The sequence below is a fragment of the Pterocles gutturalis genome, unplaced genomic scaffold, assembly GCF_000699245.1.
Source record: "Pterocles gutturalis isolate BGI_N339 unplaced genomic scaffold, ASM69924v1 scaffold35474, whole genome shotgun sequence".
NCBI classification, from domain to species: Eukaryota; Metazoa; Chordata; class Aves; order Pterocliformes; family Pteroclidae; genus Pterocles; species Pterocles gutturalis.
In genome coordinates this window covers 31,155-45,798 of record NW_010136932.1, presented here as the reverse complement: position 1 = coordinate 45,798, position 14,644 = coordinate 31,155, and the positions used below count along the sequence as shown (strand labels likewise).

Genomic DNA, 14,644 nt, shown 5'->3' with positions numbered 1-14,644 from the left:
GTCTGTCTCTGCAGAAATGAGGTGGCTGACAGTTGAATTTGTGTCGTTCTTGTGAAAGATGATGTGTTACAGCTGGTAAAAATGATGATAGGTTTACTGCACTCAGCTTATATTGTCACATTGCATCTCTGTGAACTAAAAAGATAGGGCTGGCTTGTTTCAACAAAATGAAAAACATAGCTCACTGAAACACCTTCTGAAGGTCTGGAATATGCTTTACAAAAGGGGTCACGTAGGGGAGAGTTTGTCTGGAAATTGTCACCAAACAGTGACAGTGCTGAAACTTTCCTTCTGCAGCATTGCTGTCCCAAAAATGACTTTTTGTATAACAACACTCCAAGAGATGGTGCTTGCGTTTGAGTGATCTGGTACACAAAGTAGCTTCTGTAATTCGTAGTTGATTTGTTCTTCAGAAACAGTTGCTTCTGTGGAGTTATGAGATAAAAGAACTGATTGTATGTTTGTTGCATAAAGCATACATGAGAATACTGCAAGGGTTTCTTTCAAACAGGGTGAAGGTTCTAATGCTAGCTACTGATAGAAGTTATGTATCAAGACATGCAGTTACTCCTTGGAATTTTGAAATGTTATACTTCACGTGGTATCTTTGGTGTCTTTAATGTTTAGTACCTCGAGAAACATGACATAATTAGGGTCATATGTAATCTGGCTCTGAAACCAGAACCACTGAAATTATCTCAGTCTTGACTGTGGATTCTAGATATAGATGTCTAAATTAATTCCTTATGATTGGATATGTTAAATAGAAACTTTAAAAACTGGTTTTTGCTGTGTATGTAAAACATGCAGTATGCACTACCCCACTGCAAAGGCAGTGGTTTGCTCCCCAGGTTGTGGTTTGTTTTGTTTGGTTGGGGTTTTTTGTTGTTTTGGTTTTTTCTTTCTATTTCTCCACTTTATTTTTTACTGTTTGAACTTGTCCTTTTTGGTCTCTGATCACAGTTACTGAATCACTTCATCTTACTAATTCTTTCCACCACATCTGTGTTTACCTGTGGCAGGCAGATGAAATATTTTTCGTGCATGGTGTTCTAGTGCTGCCAGACTTTTCCATGTGCTGGAACATTCCATATGACACAAAATGTTGTGTTGCTAGGTGGCATGATTTGCTCTGAATTTTTCTAGATATTTGGCACGTGGAATATAGACATTCTGAGCTGGTACTTCGGTGTTGTAAGTGCAGAGTGAAGCTGGAAGTATAACTCTTTTAAGGAACCAGAAGAAAGATGTTCAGCTATTGCATTTCTTGTGTTTGGATGAGGAGTATGTTTCTGAAATATCTCTCTAGCATGTTCCTGTCTACAAAGATGTAGTTTGCATTGTGGAGTAGTTCTGGAGTAAATGAATAGTACTTGTTTTGATTGATATTCAAGTGGAAGATGCCTTCCAAGGTCCACCTAACACATAACTGCAAGCGTGCGTTCAGTCTGTGGGACCAGACCAGAATCTGAAGCGCACAAGGGAGAAAAAAGAAAGCCAAAAATGTATGTAATGTGGAAGTTGGGTCCTTGTCACCAGCTGTTTGCCACCACAGACTTGCCATACCTCGTAGTGTGGTTGCTACCTTAGTAATTCCTCAGACATACTAAACCTTCCTTTTTTCTCTTTTCAGGCCAATATGGAAATCCTCTAAATAAGTACATTAGACATTACGAAGGATTGTCTTACGATGTGGATTTGTTACACCAAAAACACCAGCGTGCCAAAAGAGCGGTATTGCACGAAGATCAGTTCTTACGCCTAGATTTTCATGCTCATGGAAGGTTAGTGATTTTTAAAAGGTATTTGTTTGAAATATTTTATTCATATGTGTGTCAGTTATTAGTTTGATGACTATATTGCACCATTTACATTTCACTATGTTATCTAGAATACACTAACATGCGGTGCTTTCAGTTTCTATGAAGTATTTGCTCTGATGTCCGATATAAGTGTGGAATTGTTGCTTGCAATCACTCATTCACGTTTCTGGTGGTAACTGTCGATGCACTTAGAAGCTTAAACAATGGAATCATGCTGGGAACAGAAGGGTAGTTGATTCTGAGTTATAATGCAACTTTGGCTTTTTTTTTTTACAAAAATTGTGCCAACCTGTCTGAGGAGATTTAATTGAGAAAAAGTAAAAGTTCAAATTGCCTTTGAAGCTATAAAATGGGCTAGAAAAGTGTTCTGTTTCGTGTATAATGGTGTAATCTGTTTTCTGTGCTATTGTGGAATACAGCAATTATGTTTTCCCCATGTCACCAGACTTGCTTTGCTTTTGCATTTAACATGTGATTGTAAGATCCAGTATGATGGATATTCAGTGTGAGCAACCCAAGTATAATTTGTAGGTTTCACTTAGGAAGATCTCTTTGTACTTTAGAATTGCCTGTTTTTTGTATAACTAAGGATAAACAGGAAGAAAGTTACAATATTTGTGTCTGTATCTTTATTTCTTTGACTCCCTGCTTTGCAGCACCACTACCCTAATATATTTGAGGAATAGCAATGCCCTTGCTTTTCTAATTATTTCAGTTACGATTTAAGTAATTAGAATTTAATAAATAATTCCTAACCTTATGCAGAAACACAGGAGGTTTGACAGAGCAAAGGTAAAACCAGGTCTTCTGAATCTGTGTTTGGAATACTGATTCATGAGTAAGTTTCTGTGTCAGCTTTTAATTTCTTCAGGGAATGGAGTGTTGCTGCTGGAAGTGTATGGTGAAAGGACTGAATTTCAGTGCCTGCTCCCAAAAGGTTAGCATTAGGGTTGTATTTGTACAGAACTGTAACCCAAATCCTGGATTTGAAGTTCTGTGCTTAAAACCACATTTTTGGATGTGATTTTTAGTCCCCGGAATTTTATATTTGAAGAAGAGTCATATTGCTGCTACCTCTGCTGTAGCTTCACAGGGAGTATCTAGTCTTCACTATTAAATTGTTCTGATAAACAAGACTGCAAAGTAGAATGTTTCAGAGGCTCCTCATTGTAAACCCCTCCTCTTTTAAATTAAATCTCCAGCAAGGCTGCAAGACAGGGAAGTTTAGTTTCAGTCTAATGCTGCCACTCTTTGGCTGCAGGCTGGTGGTTGGTTTAGGCTCACCGAAGTGTGTACTGCTGCAGAGAGCAACAGGCCTGACCACACTCCCAGCATCCTCTTTGTGCTAGCACTAGCAGTTTTAAAACCATGAAAAGAATAGGATTTGGGAACTGATCCAGCTGAAAATTACTTGGCAAAAAGAAATCAGTATGACTTGAAGGGGTGATAGAGGGAGGATGAAACCATTCTTTCTGGGAGCAGTCCACTTTTCAGTCCACTTGAGCGAGTTCATCTTCTCATTGGTAAAAATCCCATAATACTCTCCTGTAAAACAGAGCTCTTGGCTTAACCTGTGCATTCTATCTGTATTCATAAGGTGGGCTGAAAATCCTTATCATATAAGTTAATTGTAACTACGATAATGAGGTATAAAAAATATTTCGTCTCTTACTTCATATGTCTTAGTCACACCAGCCCTTAGACAGATAGGTTGATAAAGATTTTGATAACAGCCGCTATTACTCATGAAGGAAAATGTTGGTGTTTATATATGGAATTGATTCCAAGTCCCTGTACTCTGAAGCACAAATCCATCATAACTGAGGAGGCTGAATGGATGTTTACTGTAAGGTCAAACCAGTTCATAATTTAGGATTTTGGTAGTTTCCTGTGACACAACACTTCCTGACAAAGAGAGGGTAGCTGGCACGCTATAAATTTAGTCCACAAATTTCTGTTAATTGATGTGTTTTCTTACAAAATATTTTAATTTTTCTTTAAATATGAATTAGAAAAGATCAAGTAAACTGTGTTTTACTTCGTACAAGTCTAGTTGCTTCGAAGGTGTGTAGTAGTTTGAAAAACTGTGTAAATAGGACTGCCTTTCTGTAGTTGCAGGTAGTTTATTGTGAATAACTGTTTATGTGATGTATATCATCACTGAGAATGGCAACATTAAAACCTCTACCAAATGTTCTAGTAACTTTGTGCTAAGGTAGGAAATAAAGCTTTTTCAAAATATTTTTAAACCATTTAGATTTAGCCCATGGACTCTTAAAGTACTCCTTTATTTCAGTACAGGTGATGAAACTTAAAGGCATTCAGACAACATGAGGTTTGAGATTCTGAAAATCTGAACTTGATTTTTTCGAATGACATTGTACCAAATGGTTAGTGAAGACTTTGGGTGTAGTGGCTTATTGGCATACAGCTGTCCCACTTGCATCTTCTTTATTAGGATACTAAAGAGCTGCTATGTACGAGTCCTGAAATTATAATCTTCTGTTTTGAGGTGGCTTCTGATGAAATGACTGTCTTCTATAGCCAGGAAACAACGGAAAAGCCGACCTAATATTTACTGCAGTTCACTGCTGGAGACAGCAGATGAAGCTAGCTGGACTGCAACAGTTCCTGTGCTGTCTCTCTGGTACCAGCTTGAACTTGATAAACAGAATCTTTCCATTTCTAGAGGAAGCACCTGTTGGTCACGTGGCCAGTCAAGACAGGAAGGTGATTTGGCTGGTTATTTTTCAGCCAGATTAATTCCTCGTTCAGTTTTGTATATAAGCAAACTTGCTGTAGGAAGAGAGGGTGCAGAAATAAGCAGAAGTGGTGAAAGGGAAGGTGCATTCTACCCTTCTCAGTGGCAGTGCTGACATACGGCAGATTAGCATTCATCAAACTTAGTTTCATTGTCCAGAAAACAGCTGGCACCTACAAGTGTTTGATTGTGTAAGTAGCATCCGTTCTTTTAGTAGACTGTTTGGATTTAAGAACTGTATTTCATAGCACCCTTTTGTTGAAAAAGGAAAAAATAAAGCCGAAACTTAAATATTATATAACTCTACCAAGTTAAAGTGACCATTTAACCATGGGCTAATAACAATTTAATAATGAAATAGATACTGTAATGATGGAGTTAAACCCAAAGCTACTTTTTTTTCACACCAGACTCAGTAGTTCTACAAATGGGTGTATAAAACTGCTGAAACTAGGGTATGGATACCTAGTAATTCTTTTGAATCATAAACTGTGTAGTTTAGATGAGTCTATGTTATTGCTTCACCAGTTTTGCAAAAGGCACTAATTTCAAAAATGCTTCAAATTGGAAGGAATATGAAGTTTTAAAACAATCTTTAAGTATCATGGCTCTTCTACCTGCCAGTTTACATGGAGTGTTTTAGTGTCGGTTAATTTAAGGTGCCCTTTGAGTCCAGGGAAGGTTGATACCAAGATAATGAATGCACAGTGTTGATATTAACCAAGTAAGTTCCTGGTATAAAGCAGGTTTTGAACCCACTCCATCCCCCTGCTAGTCTGAAAGTGTATGTTGCCTGGTTTTCACTTCCCTTTGCACGTAAACACCCTCCTAAACAGACTAACTTCTTAAATGGGTTGTTTTAGTGGTCATCAAATAGGACTGACTGATTGGCTTCTGTGAGACTTACGGGAATTATTTACATGAATTTTACTAAATGAATTTTTTGCAAAGTTCTCTTACTACAACTCATTTTAGGCTGTCCTGAATTTAAAAAAAGAAAAAAATAAAATCTCTTTAGTTCATACTTTAGTCTTTTCAGGTTTATTCAGTACTCTGCGACCATTCAGTCATCCCCCATCTATTGCACCTTTTAAATTATATGCGTTGACAAGTAACTCACCAGGCAAGAGATCCATGAATTGGGTCTCACTTTCTACACCCATTTTGTCAAAAAACCCCCCACCCCACCCTATATTGGTGCTTGTAGGTAAAGCAATTTTATCTTGCAGAAAATTGGGATCATGTAACTCCTTGTTACTTGGATGGTTTCTGTTATTTGAGCTATCTTATATGTCTGCAGCTATGTATATCAAGAGTAATCAGTGGCAAATTGTTGAGGATGAAGGCTGCATGCTCAGTTGTGTTCTTGAATAACGAGCTTAGCAAGTCTGACTTATGAAGGTCAGGAAAGAAATCTCTGATCATGAGTGCCACCCTAGAGGTGTTAATGGAAAACAAGCTGCAAGCAGTCTGGCTGGGGTTGCTGAGTGTTGCAATGCTGTAAAGATTGCTTTTTAGATAAATACTTTAGAGGATGATACCCTCTATCTGCATCTAGGTGGGTAGTAGAAAGAAGGATGAACTTGAAGACCCTGTCGTGTGCTATGTCAAAGATCTGTTTTCTTTAGTGTCAGTAGCAGGACCGTAGGAATCGTCAGTTGATGGAATATGTTGTGTGTGTTTAATAGTAAGTGAAAACAGTATAAAAAAAATAGTAATGTCCATAAGTGTGATGGTTCTGGAGACTTAGCTTGTGAGTGGTTTAAACCCACCATGGAGTTGTTAAGCTGTTTTCTGTTTGATATAATTCAGGGCTGGAACAAGTCTGACAGTCTGTGAGAACTGAGTTTAGATTTTGGGATGACAGTTAGAAAGAAGGGCTCAGATTATTCTCCCCTTCCATTTGTACATCTTCCATTTTTCAGAGAAGAGAGTCTTTGACTTCTTAAGTGGGAAAGGTAAAGATAAAAGACTTGCACCTCAGGCAGAGTAATATCTTGTAGATTCTTAATTCTCTGAGTCTCCTGAATTCTTCAGAAAAATTCATGAAGGTACAGGATTTACACCAGGAATGAAAACCGAGAATCGTTCTCTTTCACATCATTTTGAGAAGGGTAGTGACTAGCTTGTAGTAATTTCAAGAAATACTAACTTTGAAGAAATCCAGAGTAAATATTAGGAAAACTTTTATATTGGGTGAGACACTGAAATGGATTTTGTAGGGTCTTTGGAAGTTTCTTCCTGAGAAATTAGGGTGTTGAACTGTATTTTTGGGGGTCCCTGGCAACTGTTTGTTTGAGTCCGTTGTGATAATTTGGAGTCTCCCCACCTATAAAGTGGCCTCTTTTCATTGCAGTTAATTTCATTGACACTTGTAAGAAGTACATTAAGATGTCTCTGCTTACCCATAAATTTACTTTCTTTACTGTAGGTTTCATGTAATACATGGTTTGGTGTAACTTATAATACAAGTTTGGTGATTTGTTAAAGTTATTAATCCTTGGAAGCAGAGATTAGTAGATGCACCAACTGCTAGCTGGTGTGTGTTCTTTGGTGACTCCAACACTGAAGCACATTTGTAGTGAACTGTTTCTTCTTTTTAACGGGAGAATCTGCCTTCACAAAATACATCCATACTGAAGCAATAATGTGAGCACTGGCTGGCTTGACACAAAGCCCAAGAGTCACAGGGAATTGCTGAAGCTTAACCTTCCCCATGTACCAGCCACATCTCAGAATTTCATAACCCTGTAGGAGATACCTCTAACGCATCACCAGAGAAAAATACTCACTTTGAAGCTTTATTAACATTGCGGCAACAATGATAAGTAGAGATAGTTTGATTGTGGAACACTGTTTGCGTAACAGAATAGTCAACATGAGTCACTAGAGCCCTTACCAGACTTAGGTGTAGGCATGGCTTTTTTAATTTGATGTTGCATTTTGCATCTTAATGCACAGTTGTTTCAAGATACTGATAACGGTAGTGTCATAGTATTTAAAGTGCAAGTGAAGACTGAAGATACATTGTGTATGTGCTTCAGCTGTAGTAGAAAGTAATTAGATTTAATAGACTTCATACTATGGAGCTTAATAGTTTGGGTTTTTTGCTGTTAGCACACAGGGATACTAGCTTTCACTAGGGAAAGTCAGCTCTCTCGTTACCCTACTGTGTATACTGAGAGACTGGTCATGGTTTTGTAGATGAAAACTGACAGAGATGTAGTCAACTTGCCAGAGTTAGTTTTTGTGTAACAAATTGGTGACTTAACTGTAATCCTTCAATTTTGTGATTGTGCAGAAAGAGAAAAATATAGGAAGAAAATAAAGAGTCAAATTATAATGACTGAAGTTTCAACAGCTTCGCTGGTCTGTATTTGCACAATGTGTTTATACAAAATATAAGAGCATACCAGGTGAAATTCTGAAGCAAGCTAACAGTTGTCACAGCTATGATTTCATATCATGTCAGGCATTTTAAAATACTTCAGTTATGTTGCTTGACTTTGCTGAACCAAACTTTTGTTTGGTTGCATAGCAAATGTAGTATGTTTCATAAAGATGAGCAGCAGGATTTGCATCACAGAATGTACTGTTGTAATTTGAACAAGCTCATTCAATGAGTTCTTTACATAGCTGTGCATGTGACTCTACTAGTTTAAGTATTTTTTATTAAATGTTGTTGCCCATCTGATTTTTTGAGTTTCAGTTGAAACAGTAATTAGCTCACCTACATTTCATTTACATTATTTACATGTTGGCAGTGAAAGTAAAATAAGATGGTAGTTCTTATCTCTTCCTCTTCACAGTGCTGTGAAGTACAATTGCTGCTTTCTCCCTTAAGCTGCATCTGTGTCTTCTGGAGGAATGGGAAGAAGTGTATAGTCTAAATCAGCGTTTTAGATTTATGCATTTAAGTCTAACCCTATTTTCTGGCTTAAATCTTGTAAATATAGCTACTTGTAGCAGAAGCATCTAAATAATCTTGCTTAAGGAAATCCTTCTATGGTCTAGTTCTTGTACAGTATAAACATTTTCTATAGATAAATTTTACGGGGTCTGCAGATTGCAGGAAAATATTGGTTAGGAGTACTTTGATTAATGCTCTTTCAATTGAAGCTCCAAGCCAATTTACCATCTTGTTTTGTTCCCATTAGACACTTCAACCTTCGAATGAAGAGAGATACATCTCTTTTTAGTGATGACTTTAAAGTAGAAATATCAAACCAAGTAATTGATTATGATACCTCCCATATTTACACTGGACACATTTATGGTAAGTAAAACACTTGAAAATGGATTAAAGTGCAGTCATTTTAAACGGTAGTTTTTTATTGGTACATGCAGAAAATGAATATCTGTATGATCAGGTTATCTTAATTATTGAACTTTAGTAATGCATCTAAATGCATTTAAACACCATTTGCTTTTATTCTCCTATAAGCGTCACAGTTAACAAATGAGTATTTTACCTAATGATTTTCATATCCTTAGAATTTGAAGTTCAACTCTGTTTATGAACATACTCTTCATAGAAGTCTGAAGTGTTTTAAGAAAGAGAAAAGGTGTCTGCGTTAAAAAAAAATCAGGTGTGGTTCTTAGTTTAAAGGAATTTAAGGAATATAGAGCTACCATCAGTAAGGGTAATATCTTTTGTATTTACTGAAATAGGGTATAAAATTGATTAAAAGAAAGGAGACTTAAGGGGTTAAAAGCAGATGAAAAGAAGGATTAAGACTTACTCTCTCTTTCTTTGTACAGTCTATTTGGTCCTGAAAGGAATCTAACTGCTTTCTGAAGATCTCTGTTCGTAATGTCCTACAGTCTTGAAGTGACTGTTTTAAATGGCAAAAAGAAATATATATGCTTAGCACTTTATATGCCTCTAGGTAGGCCGATTTACCAGTTGACTGAAGTAGGTCAGAGGGCTTTTAAGGTGTGTGGGATCTTTTTGTTGCATTTTTTTCTTATTTTGTGAAATTATTTCAGAAAAGCTTTTAGTTCTTTATTTATTGCTGAGGGATGAGATTAAACGATCCACGTGAACCTACTCACTGGGTTTACTTACATTTTCCTTTAATCCTCTTTATTACCGTTCTCGTTCAACCCAACTTTGTACTTGTCATGAAGATCATGAACAAAGTTGGAGTCAAACTATTTTGCTGTTGGTTCTTGATTTCTATTCAGATCGAGAGTCTTCCTTCCAAGTACTCTTGGGAATTTCCAAAGCTTACAAGTTCAGGATGTTAATGCACAATATAATAGAATATAGTCTGAAGTAAGTCTGGGATCACTTATGAATGTCTTAAAATTTAGTGTTCTGCAAAAGCTTATTTCTACTTTTTAGTGTTCTCTCTTAAGAGTTGTATGGCATACCTTCAAGATATTTCTTCCAAGTTTCAGTACTATGCGTAAGCTTTATGAAGTTCTTGGCAGTTGTTAATTAGAAATTAGTACTGGTTAATGATAAAGAATACTGTTCTGATAACTTGGTAGTGTGGTTCTGAACTCTCCGCAGCGGAGGAGTATATAAACGTTATTTTAGTGATCTTTTATCCTTTCCATAGAAAGGGCTTGTGGGGGATGCTGCGTGTTGTAGCTGTCAATAATTAAACTTTGACAGTTGTAGTTTTCCAGATTGTGACTGTTTCAAATACAAATTCACTTCATCCCACATATAAACCTAACTACAGTTGTAAGCTGCTTATGCTTGAGGAGAAAAATGCATGTCTTGAATATAGGGGAATCTTTATTTGGAAGGTTTCAAAATTCAGTGTACACTGAACTCTGATTTATTATTTTGTTAACAAGTGCATGAACAGATGTAGAAGGACAGGACTGGAATATAGGATTACATGCTGGATATGTGACAGCTTTAAAATACATTATATGCTTTAAAAACATGTCATTTATGCACCTGGTCAGGAAGGTATTCAGCTTGGTAACTATGATTTTGGGATAACTATGTGTCTTAATGTTGAACAATCTTAGTCTTAAAAATTCAGACATAAACATTCTGCAAGAGTGTCTTACTGCTGTTATCCAGAATCTTATTACTCTATAATTTATAGCAGTTGGAGACTGGTGCACGATTAGGATAATTATACAAGTCTCATGCTTTAGCATTGTCTGCTTAACACCTTGGGTAGTGTGTATGCTTTTGAAGTTTGCACAGGACTGAAAGCTTTTAGAAAGGTATAAAAAAAACTGATGTACTTTTTCCCTTAACAGGTGAGCAGGGAAGTCTTACCCATGGGTCTGTTATTGATGGAAAGTTTGAAGGATTCATCCAGACTCACAGTGGGACCTTTTATATTGAGCCAGCAGAGAGATATATTAAAGACAGAACTCTACCGTTCCACTCTGTCATTTATCATGAAGATGATATCAGTGAGTACTTCCATTTTGTGCTACAGATGAAATAATTTTAATTAAATTTCAAAAACTGCAAGGCATTTGTAAGCATCAAGTGAGACTTCAGCTTGTGTGTGACACTGTAAATCATGCTGTCCTGAAGTGATTCATACATAGCTATGGTGTGGAAGAGATTTATGGCAAACCAAAGTGAGTTCCTTCTTCTGCCCTTTTAAGAAATCCTTAGTAGTCAGGCTTAAATGTGTAGGCGGTGTCTTTTCTACTCAGTGGATACATGGTTCTTTTGAAAATGCATTCTTAAAATGCTCTATACTGGTGGTTCTTCCCGGGGATCTGCAAAATAAAGGACAGTTAAAGTTCAAGTCACTGTTTACCTACATCTAGTGAAGGTGGTACTTGCAGGAAATCAAAGCTTCACCTGCATGTGTAGGTCACAGATAACTTCAGAGAGCTCTTTAGAAGATGTGGTGGCACATCTGTGTCCCATTTTACGCAGTACCTGATGGAAGTGTACAGAGCATACTGTTTGAATTTGAAGAGTATAGTCCCAGAAGTCTGTCTTTAGTTGTAAATGCCCAGAAGGATGAGAACATGCCATGGAATGCTTTTACATCTTCAGAGCTGGTACTTCAGAGTTCTGCACTCTATGATCAGTCTTCAGCTGTAATAAAAACCAGTTTTATTTGATGCTTGAGTAACTTTATGCTGAACCCTAAAAATACTGCAATAAAGTTGTGATTCCAAGTTTCAATCCTTCCTAGTGATGTTGGCAGAGAGTCACTTTAAGATTACCTTTTGGTTATTAAAGCTAACGAGTTGTGTGTTGCAAGCTAACTTTATGTAGCAAGACTGAAGTCCTTAAAAATAAATTTAAACTATAACTTAATTTAAAACCTTGCCCCATGAGGTCATTATGCAAATCCTAGAAGACTTGAGTTTGAAGTGTCAGTTGGAATTGGATGAAGGCTCTTGAGTTAGATCACTAGAAATGACTTGAACCACTGTCATGATGATGTAAATTGTTTTCAGAGTGTGTCATAATGAGACTATATTGTGAAAAGAAATGTCAAAAATAGGAAGAAATATGTGGAAAATCTCTGGTTGTGATTTGGCTTTATATATTATCATTTATTGGCTTTATATATTCTATATAATTTTCTTTGCTCTGTAAGCCAGTGGAAAACACAGGGTTATTGCATAATGCTCTCTCTAGTTACTTCTGTTGCATGAATGCAGTGAAGAGAAATTATCTTTCTCTGCGAAAAACTCAGCAAGTTTTGTTTATTTTTTCAAATTGAATAAAGCTTCTGGAATACAGCAGTATTTTACATTCAGTGGCAGTATGTGTGCTGTCTTTGAGTATGTTAAAACTGCTGTGGGCCGGCAGATGTGTTTGTCTCTCCTGTTAACCCATTCTGTAAATATGATTACTAACCCAAAATCCAATAGAAGTTGCATAATTTTAGAGCTTCCGAATGAATGCAGTTATTGAATTTTGTGTATGTTCTGAGCTACACTTGTTTTATGTCTGACTAAATGTATGTCTTCCTGGTGCTTATAAGAACCGTATTTGAGAATGAAGTAACTTTATAGGGTAGCATTCCATGTACTACTTTTGGTTCTGGAGGTGAAGTTGCAGCACGCGTTTGATTTTCAGCTCTATAGAGCGTTGCGGGTGGAAGTCTGAGAGGGCAGTTTGCCTTGCTGGCTGCTGCTGTATTACAGGGTTTGCTGCTTTAACAGAAAAGTGTCGGGGAAAAGTAATAAAAAAAAAATTGCAAAAGCCTTGTGTGAAACTACAGCATATTTCAGAATTCTGTGGTGTGTTTTATAGGTCTCACCGAACAGTTCAGTTCACTGCTGGATGGTGGGAATACTGGACCACCGCTTATATAGCACTTTCTGTAAAGAAGTCACTGTCTGCTTTACACAGGGTTTCACCAACCCTCTTGTAGAAAAGAGGGGAGGAGGGAAGCAAAGGGACATGAAGCAGTAGTGATTTGCCTAGCTTCCAAAGGGTGACACAAGCAAGAAGATTGTCTCGTGTCCCAGTTCCTTATTTTATACATAGTGGGGGTGACTAAAAATACTCTTCACTGTTACTGTCTTATTGAAGTGAGTGGGAGCAGGATATGGGTTTTTTTAATTATTCAGGTGATGGTATGTTGGCTTACACTGGTTTCCCTCTTGAATCTAGTGCATCAAAACCATCAGTTAGAAACAAAATCAGATTATTGAGGGGGTTGTCTAGGTGTATTCCAGAGAGCCACACTAAGTACAGGATGGCTTCCAAATCTCCAAGTGAGTGAACACTGCTGCTGGCTCAGCAGGGTTGAAAATAGCCCATCCTGGAGCTAAGTCGAAGCAGCACTATTTGAAAATGTGCCACTCCTGTTGGTGGCTGTCCGTGCATGGAGTCACAGGGTGGTTAGGGCTGGAAAGGACCTCGGAGATCATGGAGTTCCAGCTCCCCTACCGTGGGCAGGGACACCCTCCGCTAGCCCAGGTTGTGCAGTCTGATGCGCATCCATTCTGATTGGATAGTTTACCTTTTTTCACTGGATTTCTGTGGTCTGAAATACCTGAAGTATACAACTGCTTCTGTCACTTTCTGAACAGTGCTTTTGAGGCTGGATTTTTTTTTTTTTACCTTTCTTGAGACCTGTTTTTGCATTGAACTGCAGCTCCTAAAAACCCCAATGACAACTAAAACCAGGTACACTTTATGGTAGCGTTAAAAACTAGCATGCAAAACTGTTGTTATTGCTCTAATGTAATGCTAACTCTTGTGAAACAGAGTCAAACCACTAATATCTTACACAGGACAGAAGCAATAAAAATGCTCACACTTCTAACTCAGGAGAGACTGAGGGGAGAAGGAGTCTTTGCTTTAATTTGGGATATTTTTTGATCACCCATGTTTCAGCCTTTTGAAACAATGTGGTTTTTAGTGCTTTTGAGAAGTCACAATGCAACATATGATTAGCATCTCAATGAGTTCTTATTCAGTAGTTAAACAAAAGGTTTTTTTGTAAATGGGGATTATATTGTCAACTTTATAAGGCAGCTTTTGTCTGTTACAGTGGATGTGGTGAGCAGTGGAAGGCAGCCTTCTATTCATGACTCAAAACACAAGTTGAATGATTTTTAGTTTCTAAACCACTCTTGATCAAAATGTTCTATAATGTAGTTCTAGTGAGATGCAAATTGCTGTTTTCTGTTTGGAAACTTTTCTTTATGGATTAGGATTTCATTGGAACTCTATTTATTTTAATTAAATAATATACATTTCAAATGTATTCCTGAGTTGTAAAATACACTGTAAAATACACAAGTCGGTATTTCCTCAGATCAACAGTAGACAGGAAAATCCTGTTCAGACCTTCAGGAAAATAAAGGTCATTTAATTGTCTTTTATGGTCTTGGAAGAAGTATACAACTGAGAACAGAAAGTAAAGTATTTTGTAATATTGCAAAGCCTATCTGCTGAATGAACTACATTGCGAACTATGTATTATGAGAACTCGGTTTCTTCATTTTTTCATGTTGTGGTCGTTGGTTTAATAACGAAGGTCTACTTGGCAGTTGTCATGGGAGCACAGTGTGACAGACTGCTTAGAGTGAAATCTGTAATAAGGAATTTTTTTTAATCTGATTGAATTTAAATTTTGTTCTGACACCATTG

General features: G+C 37.1%; 1 protein-coding gene across 1 annotated transcript in view; it reads left to right on the top strand.

The window, feature by feature from the left end:
• Positions 1-1,633: 1,633 nt before the first annotated feature.
• Positions 1,634-14,644, top strand: part of ADAM10 (ADAM metallopeptidase domain 10) — a gene marked incomplete at its 5' end in the record, with an annotated part of 33,858 nt that continues 20,847 nt past the window's right edge. The window contains 3 exons of the mRNA XM_010082483.1: positions 1,634-1,784; positions 8,742-8,860; positions 10,816-10,974. Coding sequence (XP_010080785.1) covers positions 1,634-1,784; positions 8,742-8,860; positions 10,816-10,974 — 429 coding nt within the window. The remainder of the gene's footprint in view (positions 1,785-8,741; positions 8,861-10,815; positions 10,975-14,644) is intronic.